Source organism: Cordyceps militaris (assembly GCF_000225605.1).
Source record: "Cordyceps militaris CM01 unplaced genomic scaffold CCM_S00006, whole genome shotgun sequence".
NCBI classification, from domain to species: domain Eukaryota; kingdom Fungi; phylum Ascomycota; class Sordariomycetes; order Hypocreales; family Cordycipitaceae; genus Cordyceps; species Cordyceps militaris.
Window position 1 is genome coordinate 2,898,300 of NW_006271974.1, and position 23,506 is coordinate 2,921,805.

A 23,506-nucleotide genomic window follows, 5' to 3' on the forward strand; every position below is an offset into this window, starting at 1 on the left:
GGCCAGATGTTTCCAGCGCCCTGCACGACAACCTAGCTTCTACCAGCCTTGTCACCAATCTCGGCCAGTTCCGTACCACTTGACCACTTCACTTCCTGACACTTCACTTCAAACGCAGAAACCATCGACAATCGACCTCGCAGTCTCTACCATCAACCTTGCACCATCAGATTCCCATTCTCATCCACTGCGTCCTCCCAATTCCATCCACCTCCAGGATTCGCGCCATGATCAGCGCTGCCCAGCCGCCAAGCTGACCTCCATACCTCCCCGGTGGGCCAACGCAAGCTTCCCACTCCAACATCGCATCTCGGGGGGGCTTGCGGGGTGCGGAAACGTGCTCATCGGCGCCATCCGCCATCCATTCGTCTCTCGGAACTGTCTTTTCTGGACTCGATGTCTCATACCGCATTTGCGACAGAACGGACACCAACATCACCACAAGATTGAAGGCACCAACAGGCTTCACCTCGTCAGGAACCGTCTACTCTCCACTGCGAAACATGCAAAGAGGACCTCAAGGCCAGCAGGTAGTTCTGGATGACTGATGGCCCCTCCCACTTCTCAATCCGCAACACCTGCTGCATGAACGGCGGTTCGCTGCCACAAAGACTAACTACGAGAACTTAGTAGGCCGCTCCAGCCCGCACCAGGGACATGGGTCGTTGCCAGTTGGTGGCATTTTTCAATTTCATCCTCCTCCTTATCTTGACAATGCCATAAGGGAGTTACTGCTCGACTTGGTTCATGTCCATGCGCCCGGCACTTCAATAGCTCCCCAACTAGCGAGCGTCAGGCTGTACCATGACTCGCTCCCGAATCGCTTCTGCCTGCCGCCAACCAAACACCTTGCAACAAAAAAGTTACTTACAGGTGCATTACCCAATGGTGCGACCGAAAATGTGGCCTGATTCTTAGCATGACACTTGCCAACCCTCTCCAGCGCCAGCAGCCACACAATTTGGGCAGCTAATCCGCATTTAATATCCTTCCCAGCTATAGACAGGCTATGGGTGATATCCCCGATTCAGCGCTGAACTATGTAAACGGGCGAACTGTCGGGCTCGGCGCGAGCTCCGGAAATATGCCCGTAAACTTTCCGCTTTCGCTCAAGGTGCGGACGCCACTTTCTGCATGCAGCAGTCACGAATCCTTATTACTACAGCTTAAATTTGTTTCAACTTTTGAGTGCTGAACCCTCAAACGAGCCAGGTAGATCATGCAACATCTGACGGCCTGGATTCATTCCGTGAAAATGCGGTGCAACGACATGACTTGCGAGTCTAACTATCTCCCACCCGAAAAACGAGGCGACGCCGTCCACATTTGCCTGACGCCAACCTCGGGACCTCATCCTTACCTGCCCCCCCGTTAGCCAGAGGAGATGATGCAGCTTGTTTTCAGCTTCATGCAACTCCATCCTGGATAAGGCACGTATTACGGTTGTCATGTCTTGCGGGGGCGTATCCTAGACGCCTGCAGGAGCTGACCGTTATACTTCAGGTCCTACATAGTTACGGATAGTCCGCACTCTAGTTATACGTCCTCCGAATAACTAGCCAAGTCAAGCCAAATGGTAGGGTAAGAAACGACCCAAGCCAGAGTTCAATAGCCTTTTGACAGCAATCCTTGCCGACAACTGCTTGTTAACCGTGCAGCTAGCAACAAGTTGTTCCCCGGGCCCGAGAAGGGAGAATTTTTCACTATATTGCGACAACGGACGTAGTCAAAATGAAAACTATCCCACTTGGCATCAATTTTTTGGTTAGCAGCCCTGCAGGATAACTCGGCATCTTGCTCCACTGCTGTCAATGAATGTCCACTTCACCTCCACTTGATGGATGCAAAGCTCGGAGATGGCTGCGATGGACCTGATAATGTCAAATAGTGCGTCGACCATCTCCGCAGAAGCTCCGGCAAGCGAAGCCGAGAACCCTGAGCATAACTTGAGATAACTAGGTAGCTGTTCTGTAGGATGAGATCAGTCTAGACTCTGATGAGAGTGTGAACAGATTCCGAGAAGCGCGTAATGGAAAGTAGATTTAAGAAATAAAAAACCATCCATCGGCACCTTGATATTAGCCAGCGTAGAGGAGGTGCCAGTTACAGACTTTGAACTGACAAAAAAATAGCCCGGCCGGTGTTGTATGCAGGCCCCTCATAACGATATAAAGTGGCTTATTAGGCTTAAAGAAGCGTTAATATATTGGATAAAACAAACTTTGTTGGCCGAAGGGCTGCACAATCTGCCGTCTCATTGTGACAAGTAGTTAGCCTGGGAAACAACATTAAAAACAACATTCAAAATAGCATAAAAACGGCATGAAAACAGCAATCAGAAACCAGCAATATTTTAGTAGCTTGAGAATACACAAGTACTGCGCTTGACCGCCATCTCCCCATAAGTGCCCTGCTAACCCTCGCATAGTTGTCCTTCCCAGCTGTCGCCATGCTTCGTTCCAGACTCACTAGTTAAAAGGTCAACCATGGGTAGACTCGGACTACATGTCGATTCTGCTGCGCCAAAGCGCAGTGCACTGGACTAATGCCACTTGAGTCCGAACTGAGGGCGCTTCTTACTCTGGTGCGTGACAGAATTGTCGAGTTCACAAGGAGAACATTATTCATTCCCTCTGATGGTTGCTTGACCAGCACCGCGCAGCTCATAGCTTGATCCCCGACGGACCAGCCTCTCAGCCCACCGAGGTCTTCACCCAATCATTGGCGAGCCCGGGCTCAAGAAACCTCTCTAGTTGAATGACTGCCGACTCCAGCATACGGAGACATGGGTCAAAACCAGCGATCTTCGCCGCGAAAGCAAGCTCTTCCGAGGTTGGGGCCGGGGGGGCACTTTCGAAAGCAGGTCCCCGCGATTGTGAAGGCGCAGCTCTGGAGAAGATGGGAGCATGATTCGTGCATCGACTATAAATTTCCCAATTCCCAGGCAACATGGACTGAAACACAAAGTTCTTGTCCTTGTACGTCTCCAATGCTAGGTCAAGGCTGATGATTGTAGATAAGGGGAAAGTACTGCTCCAGCCATGATTTTCCCACACCTCAGAGTTTAGCCAATTATTCTGATGGCAAACCCATGGAGAATATGCTCAGACTCTGATGATAACCCGAAACTTACTGTCAAGTTAAGTCGCTTGCACGACCGTACGGCGGCCGACCCCGCATAAGTGGCTGGCCGCCAGGACACCAGCCATCGAGGCGCAACCTCTTGCCCCGCCTCAGATGGTGCGTTTACTCCTCATGAGCAGAGCTTCCCATCCGATGCTGCTGATCAAACAAGCACCATCACAAACAGAGAAGATCCATACGCCAAGATAATATCAGTTCCCGTCCAAAGAAAAATTAACGGGACTCTCATCCCGCAGCTCTCGATCCGCCGCAAACACTCCACGATAACGTCCCCGCCGCCATGCCGGAAGCGCCGCTTACATGCGACGAGGTCCTAGGCCGGGGATGGAACGACTTTTCCGAGGACGAGAAGCGGTCGCTGCTCCGTGCGGAGCGCAAGAAGATGACGGAGACGCTGGACCAGCTGCACGAAGACTGTCGGCCGCCCATGAAGGCGTTTGACGGCTGGTACGAGCTGGCGCCGTTCCAGCTCCGATGGAACTTTGACGAGTATCTCGACGAGGTGCCCGAGACGATTCAGGGCTCCCCGCTGCCGATACCCGGGGCCCGTGCCATTATCGCTCCGTGAGTCCAGGCCCCCTGCCCGTTCTTGCTTACACCTTGCTGATGGTCCGCCCCCGTTGCCCAACAGCCACGCCGGCTACGCCTACTCGGGACGGTGCTCCGCGTGGGCCTTTCGCTGCCTCGACCTCGCCCGGGCCAAGCGCGTCTTCGTGCTCGGCCCGACGCACTACTTTTACTTTCGCGGCCTCGCCCTGTCCACGTTTGCCTCGTACAGCACGCCCCTCGGCGCCTTTCGGGTCGACCAGCAGACGCTGCGCGACGTGCGCGCGGCTGCCGACGCACTCGGCGGCGCGCCCGACGTGCGCAACATGCCGCGCCGGCGCGAGCTCGACGAGCACAGCCTCGAGATGGAGATTGCGTTCCTGTACCAGCGCTGCGAGGCCGTCTTTGCCTCGCCCGCCGACTTTCCCGCCATTGTGCCGATGCTCGTCTCCGGCGACGCCGACGACGAGCGCGCCGTCGGCCGCCTGCTGCTGCCGTACCTGCGCGACCCGGCCAACGCGTTTGTCGTGAGCTCGGACTTTTGCCACTGGGGCCGCCAGTTTGGCGACTACAGGCCGTACTTTCGCGGGGGCGACCGCGCGCGCCGCGTCAACCTGCGCGACGCCGACGCCCCGCCCTCCCCGCCCATCCACGAGAGCATCAAGATGCTCGACGACGAGGCGATTGCGGCCATGGAGACGGGCTCGCACGACGCGTTTGTCGCCAACCTCGAGGAGACGGAGAACTCGGTGTGCGGCCGCCACCCGATTGGCGCCATGATGGCGGCGCTGGAGCTGCTCGGTGCCGACGGCGCGCCCGAGGACAGGCCGCGGTTCAAGCATGTCCGGTATGATCGCAGCGCGCTGCTGACGGAACCGACAAAGTCGAGCGTGAGCTACGTGAGTGCGTATGCGACGTTTTGATGGTTTGCAGGATACATATCATAAGAGTATACGAATAAACAATGACATATATGCGTTGCAGAATAGCATTTCTTAATTGCATCAGCATTTGCGTCTTCGCTTTGCTTCATTTTTACCTTGTCATGGTTTGTGTGAAGTTGGCATGGCAGAAAGTCGCCAGGTATCCAGCCATGTCTACGAATTCGACGCAAGCCGCCCTAGATTATCTAAACACGAATCCTCCTTCAGTATGGAGAAAGCCTTGTCAACAGGTGAGGCTGAAGTGAGAAAGAGCATTGCTGACAGGCGTCAGTTGAGCTGAGGTGGGCTGGTTTCTTTTTGAGGACCAGGCTGAAGGATTGCAGATGCGGCGTCGAAATCACAAAGATCCACCAGCTAGCCCAGCTGCTATTTCTGTCATTGACCGCCACAGCGTCTATCGGGAACCTTTTGTCCTTTGTCGTAAAAAGGAAGCTGCATTTTGGTTACCTACCAAGTAACTACGGGTATTACTAGGTAACTCGTTAGTATTACAACCAGTACTAATTGGTTGGCGTTGGCACAAGGGCAATGATGCCGGTTCTAATCTCTACATCTGAAACGGGCGCCACTTTTCATCCAAATGTAACAAGCTCAAAAAAGCGATAGTACATAGAAGGGGAGGGGGGGGGGGCAGAAGACTCGCCCTGGTTACAGGTGCAAGGGGGAAAGGACGGCGGCCTCTGCTTGGCTGCTGTCGTCTGTTCCCATCTGAACAGCAACCATGAGGGGCAGATGACCGCCCATCCTCCTCCAAGCGCCTAGAGCATGAAGGAGCGAACCAGGGAACAGGGTCGCTCAGTAACACGAGGCGTTTCTCCAGTGGTGGCGCGGCGCCAGACGTTACGTCTTGTGCGTGTGTGTTTCCATCGGCTCTTCGGGAGGCTGGCTCAGCGGCCGCGCTGCACCATTCATACCTGGGACAAGTGCTTTATCATCTATGGTCTCCTGGGCCGGAGACGTGCAGGGACGGACCCCTTCTGCTGGGGCGATGGGCAGGATGATACGTATATGTAAGATGGTCGAGGGCGTCTACGTTGGAACCAGAGTCAGTCTGGCTGTCCGACTGTCAACGCGCACCAATCCGGAGGGAGGGTGATCCAAGCGAGGGTGCCAGACAATGACATGGGATGGCTTGGCGATGAAGAGGGCATGAAGATGGACGAATGCACGTCCTGATGACTTTCGATGGCCATTGTTCGAGGCATGACATGTTGCAGGACGGGACAGCCAAGCAGCCACCTGCTTTTTTTAGGCGTTGGCGCTGGCCGCCGCTGGCAGGAGCGGTTCAGTGCGGCACAGGTCTGGGAACAAGTATTGGTACCTCTATCAAGCAGGTGTCTCGGGCGCGCAAACAAGTACTCCTGCGTCCCCAGCTAGCTAATTCGTACAGCCTTCTCTAAACTTGGCTGGTGGTGCGCAGCCCCTTTTGATTGCCACTCCCCACTACGTTCTCAATTAGCCTGGTTTCGAACATCATCAACAGCCTGTCTGCGTCCGTCGTTTTTCTTTTGCCTCTTTCATTTCATCTCGCTCTTCTTGTACTCGGTTACTCGTCCCATTCTTTTCCAGACGCACGCCAACCGCTCTGCCAGCGACAATCGCCTCCTCCCGTCTCCTGGATCGCACCAACGCCAAACTCTGACTCGACCTTTCGGCATCACAAACTCTGGCAGACCCTCAGCCCTTGACGAACGGCCCCTCTTGGCCTGACGCATTTCAGTCCTCGATCAAAATGAGTGTCAGTTTTGCCCCGTCCCCCATCGTTTCAACCCGTTGTCCTCCAATGCCCGGCCGCCGCACGTCACACGTAGATGTAGCGCGCTCGGCACGCCTGCCTTTTTCGTCTCATTTTTCTCTCTGATGCATTTCTCTCGTTCTCGATACCATTTACAAGACTTCATTTTTACTGACAATGGCTGGACAGTACGGGTTAGTATTTGGCCCCCCTACGCGGTTCAAAGAACCGTTCAACCGCCCGCCCGACTGCTCACTAGCCCGCCAACGAACTCACATACGAGAGCGCGAGCTAATGTACATCTGAACGAGTAGATACGGAAACCAACAGAACCCCTACGACCAGCGCGGTCAGGGCTACGATGGTCAACAACAACAAAACCCTTACGCAGGCCAAGGAGCTCAAGGAGGCTACGGCCAGCAGCAGCAGAACCCCTACGCCGCCGCCGGTGGTAACAGCCGTCATGGTAACAACAACAACTCGTCGATTGACGGTGGCTATGCTGGTATGGGAGAACTAGCCAGCTTTGCCAGAGTAGACTCGGAGAATGGCCTTGCTGATGATCTTCTTTAGGCTCCAACGTAGAGATGGCCCCCCTCGCTCAGAACGCTGGCTCCATGGCCGGCAACGATGGCAACGCCATCCTTAACGAATGCCGCGACATTGACGCCGGCGTCAACCAGATCGAGCGCAACCTCGAGCAGCTGCGCATGCTCCAGCAGAGAACCCTCGACGACGCCGACAGCTCCTCCTCGAGCGCCGCCAATCGCCAGCTCGACGCCCTCTCCTCCGAGACCATGGCCCAATACCGCGAGCTCACCGAGCGCGTCCGCACCATCAAGTCGAGCCCCGAGGCCAACACCCCCAAGAATAAGCCCCAGGTGGGCCGCGTCGACCGCCGCTTGAAGCAGGCCATTCAGCAGTACCAACAGGTCGAGTCGGGCTTCCGTAAGCGCACCCAGGACCAGATGGCCCGTCAATACCGCATTGTCCGCCCCGAGGCCTCGGAGCAGGAGGTCCGCGCCGCCGTCGAGGACACGAGCAACAACCAAGTCTTTAGCCAGGCTCTTATGCAGAGCGACCGCCAGGGACGCGCCCGCGCCGCCCTCTCCGCCGTCCAGGACCGTCACAAGGCCCTTGTCAAGATTGAGCAACAGATGGTGGAGCTCTCCCAGCTCTTCCAGGATATGGACACGCTCGTCGTTCAGCAGGAGGCTGCCGTCGTCCAGATTGAGCAGAAGGGCGAGGAAGTCGTTGAGAACCTCGACAAGGGCAACGAGGAGATGGGCATCGCCGTCAACACAGCTCGCAAGACGAGAAAGAAGAAGTGGATTTGCCTGGGCATCTGCGTCGCCATCATCCTCATCATCGTCATCGTCGTTCTCATCTACATCTTTGTCATCCGTGGCCAGAACAACAACAACAATAACAATCCAAAACGTGCCATGGAGATTACTGCCCGTGCACTGCTGTCCAACATTGACGCCCGCGCTGCCGAGGACCAACCAGGCCTAGCAGAGCTCACGCGGTTGATGAAGGACCGCGTGCACATGCCCCAAATCGCCCGTCGTTGAATATGCTGCAACATTTGACTGGGAAGAACAAGCATCTGTTTCCGGCTCGCGACGGTCGACGTCTTGTATATTTGTTTTATCTGGGCATCTTTTCGAGCACCACTATCAATTAGTCGGCATATGTACGAAGGGAACATGCCACGCTCCAACGGCGGTGGAACATGACCCTGTTTCATTGAACATGGCATGCTTTGCGCCATGGGAAGACAACCATACACTCACTCCCTCATCAGCGTGGAAAAGAACGCCAGACTTGCATTATTTTTTCACTTTGCCATTTCATTCTTGTTTCAAGTCTCTCAGGGGATCGTTTGTTCGACATGGTCTGCCGTTTCTTCTTCCGCGCTGTCCTTTTCCTTGTCGTTACCTTGTCCATTTTTTTGTCTACTTACTAATCTTTTCCGGTCATCACTCTCTATCGCACACACACACGCTCTCTCTCTTGTCTTGTTGTTTCTTTGAAGGAAAAAAAAGAATGGTGTTGGCGTACCAAATTGTAATTAGTAGTTTCTTTGAAAATCTTCTTTCGTTTGTTAGTTTTTTTTTAACCCCTCCCGCAGAGAGCAATATCAAGAAAAAAAAGTCGAAATAACATGCACTTCTTGTCCGCGTAGACACACCAACGCAGTTGTGTAGGTAGAGAGGAGACATGTCATATTGTTCAGCTATTGAGATGCTGTCCAAACGCCAATACAAAAAAGACCAAACAAAAAACGAGAATCATGGTGCTTTCCAACGACAAGAAAAAGAGCGAGTATTCGCTTCCACCAAAAGGAGAAAACATAATGGGAACAGTTTCGATTTGCGCGCCATGCACGGCTGGGAAATCTTGTAAAAAGAACAAAGAAATTGAAATCCAGAAAAGAAAAAAAAGGACGGGAAACAATGGCTGCCTGCATTGTGCATTGTGCAATGCGACTTTGGTGTGCGAATGTGGCTGTCGTCAGGTATATATATATATATATATATATATACATCGTCTATTCGTCAAGCGGGTATATATTAGTAAAAAGCATCGACGTTTTGTCGTCACGACGAGCTGGCCACCGCTGCCGTCGCGGTAGCTACATCGTGGGACTGGCTCGCCGTTCCAGAACGAAGCGCGCCAGGGTCGTGAAACTCATGGCTCCCGGCCGCCGCATCATCCTCGCGGTTGTGGTGAGCCATGACAGCCCGACGCTTCTCCCCCTCGCCAACCACCTTCTTCAGCACACCCATGCGGCGGCGAAAGTCGTCCGCCAGCGCCTCCAGGTCCTCCACAGCAGCGCTCGCCGCCGACGAGCGCAGGCTCGCCCCGCTTGCTCCCGCCTCGACCGAAGCGCGCAGATCTACAGGATCGCGCGAGACGCCCGCGATATGCAGCATCAGCGCCGGCGCGGCGGCACCAGGCGCCGAGGTGGCGGCGATGGGCTCCGCCGCGCTGCTGCTGTTCTCGGCTTGCTGCTTGGACAGCGCGGCGGCGGTGACGGCAAAGGCAGACCCGAGACTGGACGCGCACGACACGGCCCAGGCGTCGTGGTCGGGCGTGGGGGCGAGGTCGACGACGAGGCTGCGGTGTGAGGATGTGGCTGTGGTGGCGGTGGTGGGGAGGGAGGCGTCGTCGTCGGCGAAGAGGTAGTGCACGCGGGGGTGCACCGTGGTGTTGGTCGTGGTGTTCGTGAGGAGCGCAAAGAGGGGCTCAAAGGGTGGTGGCGGCGGCGGGAGGTGTGAGGAGGAGGACGTGGCGATGGGTTCGGCGGCGAGGGATGATGAGGCGGCTACGGCGCCGCTGTCGTCGCCGATGCTGCAGTCGGCGGCCGAGAGATGCACGAGGTCGGCGGGCGGGCGTCTGTGGGCGTCGGGGTGCGACGAGCTGCTGCGTGACGCGGCATCGGCGTCGGCGGAGAGACTCGCCATGCTGTTTGTGTGTGTGTGTGTGTGTGTGGTCTTTTTTTGGTTGTGCACAGGCTTTTCGGATGTGTACACCAAGTCCGAGGTTCGGGGGGCGAGGGGTCAGTAGCGACGGGGGGAGCTACAGTTCGGGAGCATCGTAGGTGGCCACACGCCGTTTCCTGTTCGGGGATTAGAAGAAACAGAAGCGATATGGAACGGGAGGAGATGAAAATAAAGGTGAGATGTAAACGTCGCGTCCAAAGACCAGAGGTGGTTGAACGTTGGTTTCAGGGTCGAAGCTATCTTATCGGCACGTGGAGTGACGACGCTAGGCGGAGAGGAAGCTGCGGCTGGTTAACGGTTGCCTTGGGCAAGCCACCGCTGCCACGCTTTTTTTTTTGCCCAACAAGCAAATATACCAAATTTTATTTCTTTATACAATGTCGTTATTTTTTCTTTCTTTTTTGCCAGGACTGAAGTGCTCCTTTTCCGGATCGGGCCATGTCCGAACCTGCCGCTGATCCCGTTTCCGTTTCCCCATCCTGTGACGTTCACTGTCGATCCATGCAGTTCGTCGTTGTCCGCGGAGATATCCTCCGTTTCTTTGGCAGGCCCAACTTGTCCATCTCTGCGTACACTTTCATATCGCCTGGGTATATAGGCAGCCCGCAGGCTGCATTGTCGATATTCGCCGCGTTGCATGAGCTCAGCTCGGCATCCTCGCCGCCGCGACCCGTGACGACCATTCCCCCTCGGCATCATGAGCTGTGCAATGTCGTGAACCCGGCCATGACGAGGCTCCTCGGTCGTTCTTTTGCGTCTGTGCAAACGTTGGAATAGAATAGGCCCTGTATGGTGATTTGGTTAGCATTTCTCCCTTGATCCGTTTTCGTCCAACTGGGTGTACCCCTCGTCATGCATGCAGTCACACACACACACAAACGTACCCCGTATCCTTTTTGCTTGCAAAACTCCGCCTTTTCTTTGACCGTATCGGGATTGTCATATGCAATGAAGCCTTCCTCCCCACCCGCACAATACGCCGAGATGCGGCGCCGGTCAATGCCCTCTTGCCGCCCCTCGACCGGCAGCGCTGCATAGTCGACCGATTGGGAGCGGGCCAGCTCGTACGGCTGCGCGGGCCCATCGCAGCCCGGAAACGTGGTGCCAAAGGTGGGCACGCCGAGCAGAATCTTGTGCGCCGGGAAGTTGCGGGCGACGAGAAAGCCGGCGGTCGTCGACGCCGACGGCTCGTCCTTGGCCAGCGCGTACAGCTGGGCGGGGCACAGACTGCGGCCCGGCTGGGTGTGGTGCTGCAGGTTGTACGTTTGCAGGTTGACAAAGCTCAGGGCGCGCGCCGCGGCAGGCATATCAATGTGCTGCAGCACGGCCGGGTTGGCCGGCAGCGCGGCCGTCACCATGTGGTGCTTGTCGGGCAGCTTGGCGCGGACGGCCCGGACGAGGGAGAGGAAGTTTTGGCCCTGTATGGGATCGGCGGGCACACACCATGAGACTTTGTTGGCCCGTCGGTTAGTGGAGGTCTGGAGGAAGGTTTGTTCGCCGGGGAAGAGGAAAGGACTTACTGTCAACGCCATCGAGACCCGACGCTACCACTAGTCCTGCGGCCGTGTGGGCAAAGTTGTGGCGCGTCGCTTGTGTGGAAGCGATAGAGACAAACAGACCAGAGGCGGCTGGACCGCCGATGGAGAGAAGCACTTTGAGGTGTCGATGTTGCTGCTTGAGCTGCATCAACGAGCCCAGCCCTCCTTCGACGCCGTCGACGGGGGCCCTGATGTCGGCCCATTCGTCGCCGAGCTTGAATAGTATGGGTCAAATACATGTCGAGAAAGTAGACGACATGGGTAAAGCAAAGAAGAAGGGACTAAGGGACCAAGGGACCAAGGGAAAGGGGGAAAGGGGAGCAAGAGGTTTGCACATACATTGACGATGCCGTCTGGGGCGACGCTCGCGTAGGCGTAGTAGACCAAGTTGATGCAACCATAGTCGAGCTTGGCCGGGGTCTCGTCGCGGGCAATGTAGGCATTGTGAAAGTAGACGGCATTCGTGTACATGACCTGGCCGAGCTGGGTCGAGGAAAACATTTGCAGCGGCGACGAGGACGGCAAAGACGCCGGCGTCTCTGCCGGTGAGTCCATGCGGAAGTTGCAAGTTGGTCGTTGCTCGTTGGGCCTAGGGTGGCTTCTCTGGACACGATCTCTGAATGGATTTGGCAAGGTTTACACGGTTCAGTCTAAACGGTGTGGGAGGAAGATGGGGGGCAGGGTAAACTCCTCCTGCTTGGCAAGAGAAGGAAGAGGACACCACCCATACGCTACGTTTCTAGTGTGCGGGCTTTGATGGGTTTATTTTTTTTTGGCATCCAAACGCTGTATGACCCTTTTGATCTGCACGAAGCCGGCCGACTCGCGTGTGCGAGAGAGAGAGGGAGCGAGAGAGGGATAATGGGAGTGCGTGCGTGTGTGTATGTGTGTGACGAGTTGGTGTGTGCCCGTGGTGCGTCAGCGGTGCGTCGCGTATGCGCTCCTCTCCATCGCACGGATGAGAAGAGAAGAAAAGAGGTCAGGCATCAAGGGCAGGGCAACACAGGGCGTTCACAACAGACCAAGAAATACCGCGGGACGAATCGTCGTTTGCTGGAAACCGGACCGCGGGGACCTTGCACAGACACACTCGGACCGGATTGGCTCAGAAGCGAGGCAAAGAAGCCCGTCCGTCGCAACGCCGATGGAACGAAGCAGCAGCAGCAGCAGCAGCAGCAGCAGCAGCAGCAGCAGCAGCAAGACAAGAAAGAACCCCTCCCCCATCTTGCAGGTTTTTGAATTATGGAGGAGGGGGATGATTGCGTTGTCCTTTTTGGGTGGGCCGGCAGGGTAGATGGACGTGACGGGTTGCAGTGAGATGGAGCAGAAGAGAGGGACGATTGCTGATTGCTGCAACTCCAAACTCCCCCTCCTCAACAAGTCAGCAAAAGCAGCCCCGGCTGTGACATGGATAAAACTCATCTGTAGTTACGTATTATTAGTTAGAGATTTGGATTTCGCATTTCCGAGATGAGCCGGCAGGGTTTTTTCGCTAGCCTTGTTTGGGACGAGGAAAACGGATAGTAGACGGGATGGAAAGCGGGAGGGATGGACGGGAGAGAAAAGCGTTGCATTAGTGAATGTTAGTTTACGGCGGCTTCGTTCTTGGCGCCACTGTCGAATTCCGAGAGGAAAATCTGCGTCACCTCGCCTTTTTTCCCCCCCCTTTTTTTTTCCTTCTTCTTTCCGAAAACAACAGCGACATGGCGGTGGCTTCGGAGAAAAAGAGAAAAAAAGAAACAAGGGAGAGACAAACAAAGCGCCCACGCTACTCCAGTGCCGAACGCATGACATGAGGCGGCGCAAGAGCGGCCTAAACGAGCAAACGGCAAAGTCCAAAAACTCCCAAGGCTGGACATGTCCCGCATGCATCAGGCCTAGTGGGAGGGAAGAGGGGAAGAGATGGGGGACGGGAGGGGGGCTTGCATCGTTTAGAATTCAAACCCTTTTTTTTCCTTCTTCCCAGTGACGTCGGTCGGGCCCATGACGGCTCAAGAACCGGTGAGTGTGTCGTCGCTGTATGGAATGGAATGGTTCTTCCTTGCGTTGTTGTGGCTGTGGCGCGTGCCCGCTATTGGCCTGGGGGCAGGAGTTGGGCGCCTGCAGCTGGCGCCCAACGACCCTTGGCCCATCTACATCTACTTTGTCCCCTTTTCTCCTCTCCAACACAATTCGTCCGCGGCTCAACAACGGGCTTGCAGGCTTGCGGGCTTCCTATTGATCGGCGCATTGAATGCGTCATTATCATTCTTCCGTCTTTGCCTGCAGCAGCTGTTCGCCCCCGCCCCCTGTGTGGCCAATATTCTGTAGCCTTGCAGGCCAACCGCAGAGTGACGTTGTGTACCCTTTTTTTTTTTTTTTTTGCACGTGGACCAGAAACTTCCATGCCTTCATGCGATGGCAGGATGGAAGCGCCCATCATCATCAACCCCTCATTCAGTTTTTCGGGACGCGACGAGGTCCATCTCTAGCCTGGCCGGCGTCGCCGTACCATCAACAGTGCTTGCAGGTAAACTAGTCTGAAGAAGGAAGCCGTCGTTGACTGTCTTACCGATGGTCCAGTGCAAGGTTGTTGAATCGTGCAAGTGTAAGGAGGTTCTAGTTGCAGGTCTCGGCCATTTCCTTTCTGCAACATGCGCACTGGTCATACGCACTGGTCGTGGATTGTATCAGCCGGAATGCACACGTACAACAGGCCGTTGGCAACCAGCATGAGCCGCCTTTTATACAAAAGTATAGCACCCTGCCGTACTGGCAAGCTTGAGAGAGCCCAATACATCGCAGCGCACGGCCAACTCAACACCGAGCAGATCTGGCATTGGCAAAAGTGGTGGCAGGCGTCGATTCCTGATGGAGCTTCCTTCTCGGGCATACCGGTCCTGGACAGCAGTGAAAAGTGGCCGCTGTGAATTCGGCTCGTGGGCAAAAAGTACCGCAGCAGCCCCGATGTGGCTCCGACTCTCACTTGCACGAGTGCCGCGCCGTCCGGCAATCTGTTCCCGTCGCCCCAGAAGTTGCTCGTCCATCTGACTTGGAAAGCTCCCGCTCCACGCGGCCGCGGCAGAACGGTACGTCGTCATGTCTTTCTTGGCGAAACGCGTCACTGGCCGCCCCGTGTTTGAGGCTACTTGATAAACGACGGTCCCAGTGTCGCCGCTCCGGCCCTGAAACGTGCCTCGGCGCTCCGGGAAGAGAGTGCAGCTTCTGTGCGACGTTGATGGCTCATCTCGATGGAACTCACCAGTGCGGGGGGGGGGGGGGGGGGGTAGGTATGTAGGAGAGCACGAATATAGTTCGCTTCTCGCTGCCCATTGCCATTTGCCTGAGACGACCTGGCTATCGGCGCGTCAACGAGGCCCGTTTATTTGCGAGACGCCGCCGTGCGAATATACAGCACGTCATGCTGCACAGCAGAGGTGGTTCATTGCCATTGCCAGGACTTGACCAGGCTTCATGACCAAACCGTGCCTGAGCCGTAGCTGACGTCTGCTCCCAACGTAAAGATGTCTCGCACCGCAGCCGGAGACACAGCGCCAGGCGAGAGGCAAAAGAGGGAAACGAAAGCCAGACAGAGCTGAAGTGCTGTTTCTTTATAGTGCATAATTATAGGGCTTTGTCCGATAATGACCTTGTTTACTGATTGTACAGTATCTCCCGTCATGTTGTATTCGTGACAAACATTCCGCAGGTCGTGTGTTGCAACAAGTTGATCAACTACCAACTGGTGCACATGTGGATAAAAATAGACTTACTTGACAATTGATTAGAGTCTGATCGAATAGATTAAAAAAAAACCTCCATAAAAGAATATATTGCCACCCCAGAAACAAAGACTGGTTTCTGGCCATCAAGTACATTGTGCCCGCCGTGCAGCAAACCGCCCACACGACCAGGGGCCCCTCACCCCGCCATTGAACCGACCGTGAATCCAGCCGCAGACCGACCTACCTCGCCATCTTCACCAACATCGACATTTTCTCTCTCTCCCCCATCCGGCCCGCCGACGCCCGTCTTTTTCAATTCCTCCTCCCTCCGTCGGGCCCATTTCACCAACCCGCGGGTCTTTTTCTTTTCCCCAAAGCTTATCGGTACAGCCTAACGGCCCCCACCCCCGCCCGCAGCCATGCCTCCGCGCAAGACCCTGCGCATCCTCTGCTTCGGCGACTCCCTCACCCAGGGCTGGTTCTCCTTTGGCATGGGCGAGCACCCTTACTCGGAGCGTCTCACCGAGCGCCTGCGCGAGGTGCTCCCGCCCGACGTGGGCCTCGAGGTGCGCACCAGCGGCGAGGCCGGTGACGTGGCGGCCTTTCCGCGCTTCCGGGAGCGTTTCAACCAACAGAGTACGGTTTGCGCCCAATCCCCCCCTGTGTATATGAAACCAACATTCTTGTTAACCAAAAAAAAACAGTTAGACTATGGCCCTTTGACTGGGTGATTACCCTGGGCGGCACAAAGTAAGCTTCCCGAGTTGTGTGTTGGGGGGGGGTGTATTAACAAACGGCCGCGCCCCTTAGTGACATTGCCATGGGCTGCCACGTCGACGACACGTTCAAGTCGCTGCAGAGCATCTGGCGGCTCGCCCTGTCGAGGCGGTGCCGCGTGCTGGCCATGACGGTGCCCGAGACGGGCGCGCGCTTTGCCCGGATTGACGCCAAGCGCGCGGATCTCAACCAGCGCATCCTCGACTTTGAAGCCGAGAATTAGTACGTTTTTACCAATGCTTTTTTTTTCTTTCTCCCCTAAATACTGAAACCAAACCCCCCGGCAGCCACGCATTCGACCTGCACAGCAAAATCCCATACAACGCACTCACCGACAAGCAGCGCGACGAGCTCTGGGACGACCTCGTGCACCTGACCGAGGAAGGCTACAACTGGATGGGCGACCACGTGGCCGACGCGCTCCTGCCTTTCGTCATCGAGGATCACACCAAGTTTGAGGAGGAGGAGGACGAGCCTGCCCGAGACATTCGCCGAGGGTACGTGGTGGTGCGCAGAAACGACTTGGATTAAGAAAAAGTCCGTGTGAGATTCTTGTTTCTTGTAAAGCCAGGTTTCTTTTGTTTCATGAATAAAGTGGAACCGATGAGAAATACGGCAGGGGAACGCCCTGTATGCTATGCTAATGGCCAAAAAGTAAAACGCCGTTTCCCAAGTATCAGATGATGCTGCGCATGCTAGACCGCCAAATGCGTAGCAACAAATCCCTAGTCATGTTAGTCACGTTGGTCGCAACAAACGTAAGCTCCTCAATAAACAACATACCGGAAACTCCCTCTGGAGAGAGTTGGTCACCTGTTCCACCTGCTGGGCCAGGCTCTCGACATTGGCGTCCCACTTGCGCGTCTGCTTGCCGACGGTTTCCTTGGCGTGTGCGCTGCCCTTTTCGCCCGAGGCCTCGCCGCCCTCGAACCAGACGATGCCGTCGAGCTGGTCCATGCGGCCGACGAGACGGCCCTGCTCAATCATGCGGGCCGTGGTGCGCTCAGCCCTGTCGGCGTCGAGCCCGAGCAGGGCGCCGAGGGCGTCGAAGCGGATATTGTCGTAGAGGCGGCTGGCGCCGCGCAGGTTGTGCTCGACGACGGCCTTGTCCAGGACGGTGGATCCGTCGGCCGTGGTGGCGCGCTGGTGCGGCTGCAGGCCCTGGGCAAAGGCGGCCACCTCGGCGGGCGCGAGCAGGCGGTCGAGGAGCATCTTCTCGAGGATGGAAAACTCGGGCAGCTGGGGCGCGCGGTCGTCCTTGTAGAGGCGGCCGAGGGCGCGGCTGCGCAGCGGGCCGGCGGGCGCGAGGATGGCGCACTTGATGGCCATGGCGAGCGTGTGCAGGCGCTCCTCGTCGGCGATGGCGGGCGAGAAGCTAATCTCGTGGTAGCGCGCGGCGGCGCCGAGAAAGTCGCGCTTGGCGTCCTGGATGCGCGCCTGCGAGAGGGCAAAGTGCAGCGCGAGGTCGGCGTCGGGCACCGTGTGCATGATGTTCTTGAGCTTGTTGAGGTACGTCTCGGCGGCGAGCGGGTCGTCGACCTCGAGGTAGTTGCGCACGATGCGGACCCAGACGCGCGCGCGGTCCGCGTCCCCGACCTTGCGCTGCGCGCTGTCGAGCGGGATCGCCGCCAGCGTCTGCGCCGCCGCCAGAAAGTCGTCGCGCGCCTCGTGCGCCGCCGCCACGAGCAGGCCCAGCTCGGCCGCGGCGTCGGCGAACGACGCCGGCTGCGCGGCGAGACGCGCGAGCGTGTGCTCGCCCACGGCGATGGACAGGGCGTCGTCGTCAAAGGTCGGCAGCGTGGCGAGGAAGGCCCCGAGGATGGAGCGCGTCGACACGACGCCGAGGGACTGCTGGAAGAACGAGTCGGCGACGGCTGTGAGGTCCTCGATGGCGGTGGCGGGCGTGGAGAGCGTCTTGAGCGAGCCGACGAGGGACTCGTAGAGGGGCGTCTTTTCGCCGGTAGAGGCCTCGGTGCGGGCGAGCGCCTCGGCGACCTGGGGACTGGGTGCCATGGCTGGGATGGGGTGGTGCTGGTGGTTGATGATGAAGGGAAGTGAAGCTGGAGCTTGCAAGTTGCTTTGGTGGGGGCGGGGTGTCACCAGGCAGCGACGACGACGGTGCAAACGAGTGAGCAAGGTGCACAAAAGATGGAAAGAACCCGAAAGCTACAATTTCTTGAGTTGGTACTACAATTCTATTTCTTTGATAGATTTTATCATCATCTTCGGGTACAAGCTGCAGAGGGAATGTCCGGGTTGGTGGCTGTGTACGTGTCGGTCTCGGGCTCGCTATCGGTCGAGCTATCGTTCCGAGCTCAGCCAACAGAGGCGCAGTAAAGTCTACGCAACACAGTCAGCGCCAGTGTAAGTGCCGATTGCCGAATAGATATATATATCCCACCACGCTGGCAATACTTTTGAATTGTTGGAAAAAAACCATCACTTCAATCACTTTCACGTCCATAATTCTCACTATAACCAAAATCTTGAACCACCTCGCACACAACCCACCTACACAACCAACATGGGTCTAGTCAAGAAGCTCATCCTCGGCGGCACCGTCTACGGCGTCGCGCGAGAATTCAACAAGAACCGCCAGAGCGAGCAGTCGAGCCGCCAAGCCGCCGAGCCCTACCCGCCGCAGCCGGCGTACTATGCCCCGCCGCCTGCGTACGAGCAGCAGTATCAACCCGCGCCGTCCCACTACAAGCAGCCTCGACAGAACTGGAATGAGAAGAGATAAAAATCTGGTTTTCCTTATAGATTGGGGGTCTCTATTCGCAGATGGCCCATCAGCGAGCCATGTCTCGTGTCTCGTCTTTCGATTCGTCCGCTTTTGAGTACATAGATTTGGTCGGCTCGTTCACTGCGACTGTCACACAAGCTGTGCCGATGGGGTATCTAAAGTCTTGTTGTCCTTGTATCAAATGCTAGTATAATCCATGATGAAAAAAAGAAAATAGCCAAAATGACTTGCCCCCACCACATGTCTATCAACGCCTTTAAAACCGAAGCAAAAAAGACCCAATGAAAAAGAAAAATGGACATGTATACACCGGTATATCATCCTCTGACCACCACTCTTCACCTATTTGGGTCTACTTGTTATGCCACACCAGCGTCCGCAGCGAGTCCCAGCTGTTGCAGTCGCTGTAGATGTACGTCATGCTGCTCCGCAGGCTGCTCTGCAGCTCGTCCGGGTGGTAGCGGAACAGCAGCATGACGGCGCCCCACGAGACGGACGCGAAGACGGGCCAGGCGTACCGGTGGATGGCGGCGCGCAGCGGCTCGTCCGAGACCCACGGCAGCGGCGTCGCCCCGGGCTTGACGGCAATCTTGGCCAGCCCGAGACAGACGCGCGCAAAGATGTAAATGACGATTTGCTGGCTGACGCTGGAGATCTTGCCCGTGCGCGGCGAGCGCTGCCCGAAGACCAGGTAGCCGCCGACGAGGCCGGCGAAGAAGGAGTCGTAGGGTCCTGTCAAGAGGGGTCAGTGTTGAAGCTTTTTTTTTTTCGCAGTTCGTCCAGCACAGGATATAAAGATGGAACAAGGGGGGTGGAAGTACGCACCCTCTTTGCCGGGGGTCGGGCCGTAGTACTTGAGACCCAGCATGACGAGCTTGTAAATGGTGGCGAAGCGGGCGAGGTTAGACGCATGCTTCTTTGTCGCGCGCAAGACGAGCTGGCATTTTTGCTGGATGCTGTATTCTGTCCGTCAGTTTTCTACCCTGTTTGTCCGGTCCGTCTTTTTTTCGGTTGGTATCGCGACTCACGTTCCGGATCGAAAGAGAAAGACCATGCTGGGGGGAGCGGGCAGACAAGTTAGCGAAATGGGCCGAGGAGCAGGGGAACGGGGGATATCCGCAACATACACGAGCGCGTGGGGGAAGCGCACTTTGGCGCCATAGACAGCGCCGTTGCGCGCCGTCTTGACGAGGGAGAGCAGGTCATGGTATCGCGGGTCGAGGGCGACTCGTTCGAGGATGGCCTGGGGGGGGACAACGTCAGCGCCAATTGGGCAACTCTAGGCGCAAAATGTACGTCTCTCGCGCCATCGCCGGCTGGGGGAAGTGGTTCGGTACCTTGAGCGACTCTATCGTGGGCGCCATGGCGGGGTGCTTTGCTGTCGTTTGGGGTTGCTTGGTGGAAAGGAAGCACAGAAGACGGAATCCCGACGAACGACTTTCGGGGCGCGGGTTGGTGGTCACAGGGTTTCAGGCCTCGGCTGGACGGGGCCGCGGGTTTTTTCAGTGGGGAGGGGCGTGGATGTACCTAGTTTAACAAGGGACGAGGGCAAGAAAGGAACAGCAAACACAGGGACGAGAGCAGAAAAAAAAGGAAAAGGGAGATGAGATGCAGAAATCTAGAAAAGAGAAAGAGTACAAAGGAAACAAGGTGCGTGCAGGATGGGACGAGCCTCGGTGCCGCCCAGTTTACCCTGGACGGAAACGTCCGTCCGCGGGGAACATCTCTAGCATCTCTAGGTACCTAGTACCTAGTGTATGTATGTACGGATAGTACGAACGAACGAATAAGGGCATGACCTCCCCCGGAAAAAGGCCCCGCTGGAGCGGCGGCTTCCCAGATTTGGCGGCGGGCGGACGGATGGATGGGGCTCACATGTTAAAAATGCGCTGATGATGATCACATGTCATCGAATCTGCTGCCCCAGACGCCAACAATCGATAAGGTTCATAAGATTGGCAGCTTTCAATGTCGATTGCAAATATTAAAACGCATGCGATAATATACAATGCGATAATATACAATGCGATAATATCCAACTCTACCCTGCATTGCTATCCTTTGCACAACCAGACATGAACCCTATCCAAAATCAAAGACGCCTCCCATCACCATCATCATCACCATCATCGGCACCACCGCTGCGTCGGCTCCCTCCACGTCACCCCCAACAATTCAAAAATCCTCCTCTCACACCTCCCCTCCAGCAGATCCTCCTGCCCCGTCTCCATGCCGATCCCGCCGTCGCGCTTCCACAAGCCCTTCTGGTTGAGCTTCCAGCCCTTTTTCCTCGCCAGCAGCCTCATGCTGCGATTAAACACGTCGTCCCCCGTAAAGTAAATCAGCGCCGCGCCCATCTCCGCCGCCGGCACCAGCAGCATGTCCATCCGCCGCCAGACTCCGTCACCCCGCGGCAGCACGCAGCAGCCCTGCCAGATGCTCCCGTCGGCCGCCAGCGTCGCGACGATGAAGCCCGCGTCGCGCAGCCGGCGCACCAGCTCCTGCAGAAACGGGAGCAGCTCTGACCGGTGCGTCGTGGACGGCTTGCTGATGATCATGTCGACGTCGCCCGAAGACGGCGCGCCGCGGCGGTAACTGCCCCCGACAATCAGCTGCACGGCATCGTCCACCCGCGCCGCCTCGTCTTGCACCACCTTGGCCAGCGCCTCGACCTCGTCCCTTGGGATCTTGGTGTTCAGGTCCGCATACCTCTCCATGCCCATCTGCTGGCCTGCCGTGAGCTTGACCTGCCGCCGCACATCCTCCAACGTGCGCATGCCGCGCGCCGCCCACCGCGCCGCCAGCGCCGGGCCCACGCCATGCACGCCCAGAAACAGCTTCAGCACCTGGTCACTGCCGTCGCGCTGCGCGTGCTCCAGACGTCGCAGGCGGTCCGTCGTTGCAATTTCAGCAATCTTGGCCGCCAGCCGCGCCCCCACGCCGGGCAGCCGTAGGGCCTCGTTCTCCGTGCTTATGCGCGCCGGCTGCCGCTTCAGCGTCGCAATCGCCTTGCGGTACGCCAGTACGCGCCACTGGTCGCTCGTGCGCTCGTAATAGGATAGCATGCTTTGAAGGACCTCGACCGTTCGCGCGTTGGGGTTGTCGGCGTGCGCGTCGAGCGCCCCGGCCCGGGCACAGGCGAAGCGCTCCTCAAACGGGGCCGCCTTCTTTCCAACAGGCGCGCTACGCTGGCTTTCCCGGTCGTCATCAGAGCTCGACTGGTGGCCTAGAGCCGACGCCGTTTCGTCGTCGTCGTCGTCCAGGGGCAGGTCCTTGAACTCTTGCATCATATTAATCACCTTGGTCAGCTCGTCGCCCGGCGCAGTGCTTCCTCGGGGTACGCTCTCCGCATGTACTGCCCCACCGTCGTGCTCATTCTCTGCTGTCTCGGCAGGATTTAGCACAATGTGCTGCGAGCCGATATCCGGCGACTCCTCGCTGGCGTGTGGCGGCGTCGACTTGGGCACGTAATCCCACTTCTTCGGGTTCCGTTGCGGCTCCTTGAGCTGCAGCTTCTCCTTCGTAGTCAGATTCTGCCTCTCCTCTCGTTCCTTTGCCTCAGCCGACTCGCGCGGCAGAGTGCCCTCCCCTGGCTGCCCGGCAAGCCTATATCGCTTCTGCTTCCAGTCCAGCAACACCTTGAACTGCATGCAGTCAATCGGATAGTCCTCATTGACCATCACGATACCCTCCACGCCTCTGCCTCCCCTATTCGACGCCGCCGCCTTTGCAGCGTCTTGGTAACCGATAGCTCTGTCGACAATGACGTGGGTCGCCTCTGCCGCGTCGCTCGTCCGCACAGCGCCGTACTCGCGCGCCTTGTGGATTCGCAGTCTTCGCGCTGGTGCAATCTCATTATCGGGGATGTAGTAGAACACCAAGCCCCGAAATATTTGCTCCCCTTCTGGGCGCAGCGTCACCTGCCCGCGCTTTTTACGCTTTTTTGTCGCGCCGGCCACAGTGGTGCCGACTCGTTGCAAGGACGACGAGGACTTTAGCTTCGGGATGCGCTTGGTAGGTTGAGGAGGCGTTTCGATTTTGGCGGGCGCGCGTGGTCTCTTTGTAGCCTGAACGGGTGTCTCGCCGATAAGCTCTATTTCATCGTCCCCGCCATTACTCAGAAGGGCATCAACAGCGCTGTTCCTTGTCCTGTTCTTTGCCTTGGCGGGCTTTTTGGATGCAGGCGTCGCCCGTGCCGAGCTCGTCACCACCACATCATCATCAGGCGTTGCTTCTCGAGCATTACGGGCTTCAGCCTGACCGACCCGTTTGCCTCTATCGTGATTTGTAGGTTCGCCTTCTACCTGTGACATTTCGCGCGATGAAGTGTCGCGGAAGAACCGCCGATGACGACTTCGCATGCGCTGCTCTTGCGGATCGAGCTCATCGTCATCAGCCGGCCCTTCCTTGTCATAATTTTTGCCATTTTCGTCATTTTCGTCGTCACTGTACTGTAATTTTGGAAAATGCGCAAAGAAAGCCTTCTTCGCTTCGAGCGAGGGTTGTTGCTGTGCCATGCTGCTCAACTTCGTAGGTCAGCACGCGAAGGGGCATGCCCAATTCATTGCAGTCTGCGGGTACAGTAGCTGTTGAAGCTGCAGGTAGCGGTCATTTTTCAATGGGATATGACGCTGTATATCTGTTTCATTGAGATGAAACAAATTTAGGCAGCCGATGTTGTTTGAGTGAGTTGGGTGACATACTGCGAGCTTAAATTCACGGTTACACGACCTAGAACAAGTGGGCCTCCTCATCAACGTTAGTTCACGACAACCAAGGAAAGCTCCCTCGTGACAACACCCACACTAATTATTAATAAGTGCTGAATAGTACATATAAATGTGTTCGATTCATCCGACTCTT

At 56.7% G+C, this 23,506-nt stretch overlaps 9 protein-coding genes across 9 annotated transcripts; 4 read left to right on the forward strand and 5 right to left on the reverse strand.

Annotated features, from left to right (window-relative positions):
* Positions 1-3,424: 3,424 nt before the first annotated feature.
* Positions 3,425-4,689, forward strand: CCM_08169 (DUF52 domain protein; the record flags this gene model as incomplete). The annotated part of the gene is made up of 3 exons (XM_006673308.1): positions 3,425-3,708; positions 3,776-4,589; positions 4,675-4,689. The coding sequence occupies 3 exons, from the start codon at positions 3,425-3,427 to the stop codon at positions 4,687-4,689; spliced, it is 1,113 nt and encodes a 370-aa protein (XP_006673371.1).
* A 1,857-nt stretch (positions 4,690-6,546) lies between these two features.
* CCM_08170 (syntaxin) lies at positions 6,547-7,943 on the forward strand (the record flags this gene model as incomplete). Its single annotated transcript, XM_006673309.1, has 3 exons — positions 6,547-6,563; positions 6,684-6,874; positions 6,943-7,943. The coding sequence occupies 3 exons, from the start codon at positions 6,547-6,549 to the stop codon at positions 7,941-7,943; spliced, it is 1,209 nt and encodes a 402-aa protein (XP_006673372.1).
* Positions 7,944-8,972: 1,029 nt separating this feature from the next.
* CCM_08171 (uncharacterized protein) lies at positions 8,973-9,839 on the reverse strand (the record flags this gene model as incomplete). The annotated part of the gene is made up of 1 exon (XM_006673310.1): positions 8,973-9,839. The coding sequence occupies one exon, from the start codon at positions 9,837-9,839 to the stop codon at positions 8,973-8,975; it is 867 nt and encodes a 288-aa protein (XP_006673373.1).
* Positions 9,840-10,521: 682 nt separating this feature from the next.
* On the reverse strand, positions 10,522-12,640 carry CCM_08172 (Glycoside hydrolase; the record flags this gene model as incomplete). Its single annotated transcript, XM_006673311.1, has 5 exons — positions 10,522-10,635; positions 10,763-11,397; positions 11,498-11,630; positions 11,756-12,032; positions 12,507-12,640. The coding sequence occupies 5 exons, from the start codon at positions 12,638-12,640 to the stop codon at positions 10,522-10,524; spliced, it is 1,293 nt and encodes a 430-aa protein (XP_006673374.1).
* A 2,899-nt stretch (positions 12,641-15,539) lies between these two features.
* On the forward strand, positions 15,540-16,428 carry CCM_08173 (GDSL-like lipase/acylhydrolase, putative; the record flags this gene model as incomplete). The annotated part of the gene is made up of 4 exons (XM_006673312.1): positions 15,540-15,756; positions 15,825-15,870; positions 15,931-16,119; positions 16,185-16,428. 4 exons carry the CDS (start codon positions 15,540-15,542, stop codon positions 16,426-16,428), a joined length of 696 nt encoding a protein of 231 aa, XP_006673375.1.
* Positions 16,429-16,592: 164 nt separating this feature from the next.
* Positions 16,593-17,910, reverse strand: CCM_08174 (COP9 signalosome subunit CsnD; the record flags this gene model as incomplete). Its single annotated transcript, XM_006673313.1, has 2 exons — positions 16,593-16,622; positions 16,681-17,910. 2 exons carry the CDS (start codon positions 17,908-17,910, stop codon positions 16,593-16,595), a joined length of 1,260 nt encoding a protein of 419 aa, XP_006673376.1.
* A 234-nt stretch (positions 17,911-18,144) lies between these two features.
* On the forward strand, positions 18,145-18,640 carry CCM_08175 (uncharacterized protein; the record flags this gene model as incomplete). Its single annotated transcript, XM_006673314.1, has 3 exons — positions 18,145-18,164; positions 18,251-18,261; positions 18,432-18,640. The coding sequence occupies 3 exons, from the start codon at positions 18,145-18,147 to the stop codon at positions 18,638-18,640; spliced, it is 240 nt and encodes a 79-aa protein (XP_006673377.1).
* Positions 18,641-18,995: 355 nt separating this feature from the next.
* CCM_08176 (peroxisomal membrane protein (PmpP24), putative) lies at positions 18,996-20,007 on the reverse strand (the record flags this gene model as incomplete). The annotated part of the gene is made up of 5 exons (XM_006673315.1): positions 18,996-19,375; positions 19,469-19,599; positions 19,672-19,698; positions 19,771-19,886; positions 19,981-20,007. The coding sequence occupies 5 exons, from the start codon at positions 20,005-20,007 to the stop codon at positions 18,996-18,998; spliced, it is 681 nt and encodes a 226-aa protein (XP_006673378.1).
* Positions 20,008-20,769: 762 nt separating this feature from the next.
* On the reverse strand, positions 20,770-23,160 carry CCM_08177 (DNA polymerase POL4; the record flags this gene model as incomplete). The annotated part of the gene is made up of 1 exon (XM_006673316.1): positions 20,770-23,160. One exon carries the CDS (start codon positions 23,158-23,160, stop codon positions 20,770-20,772), a length of 2,391 nt encoding a protein of 796 aa, XP_006673379.1.
* Between the last annotated feature and the right edge of the window lie 346 nt (positions 23,161-23,506).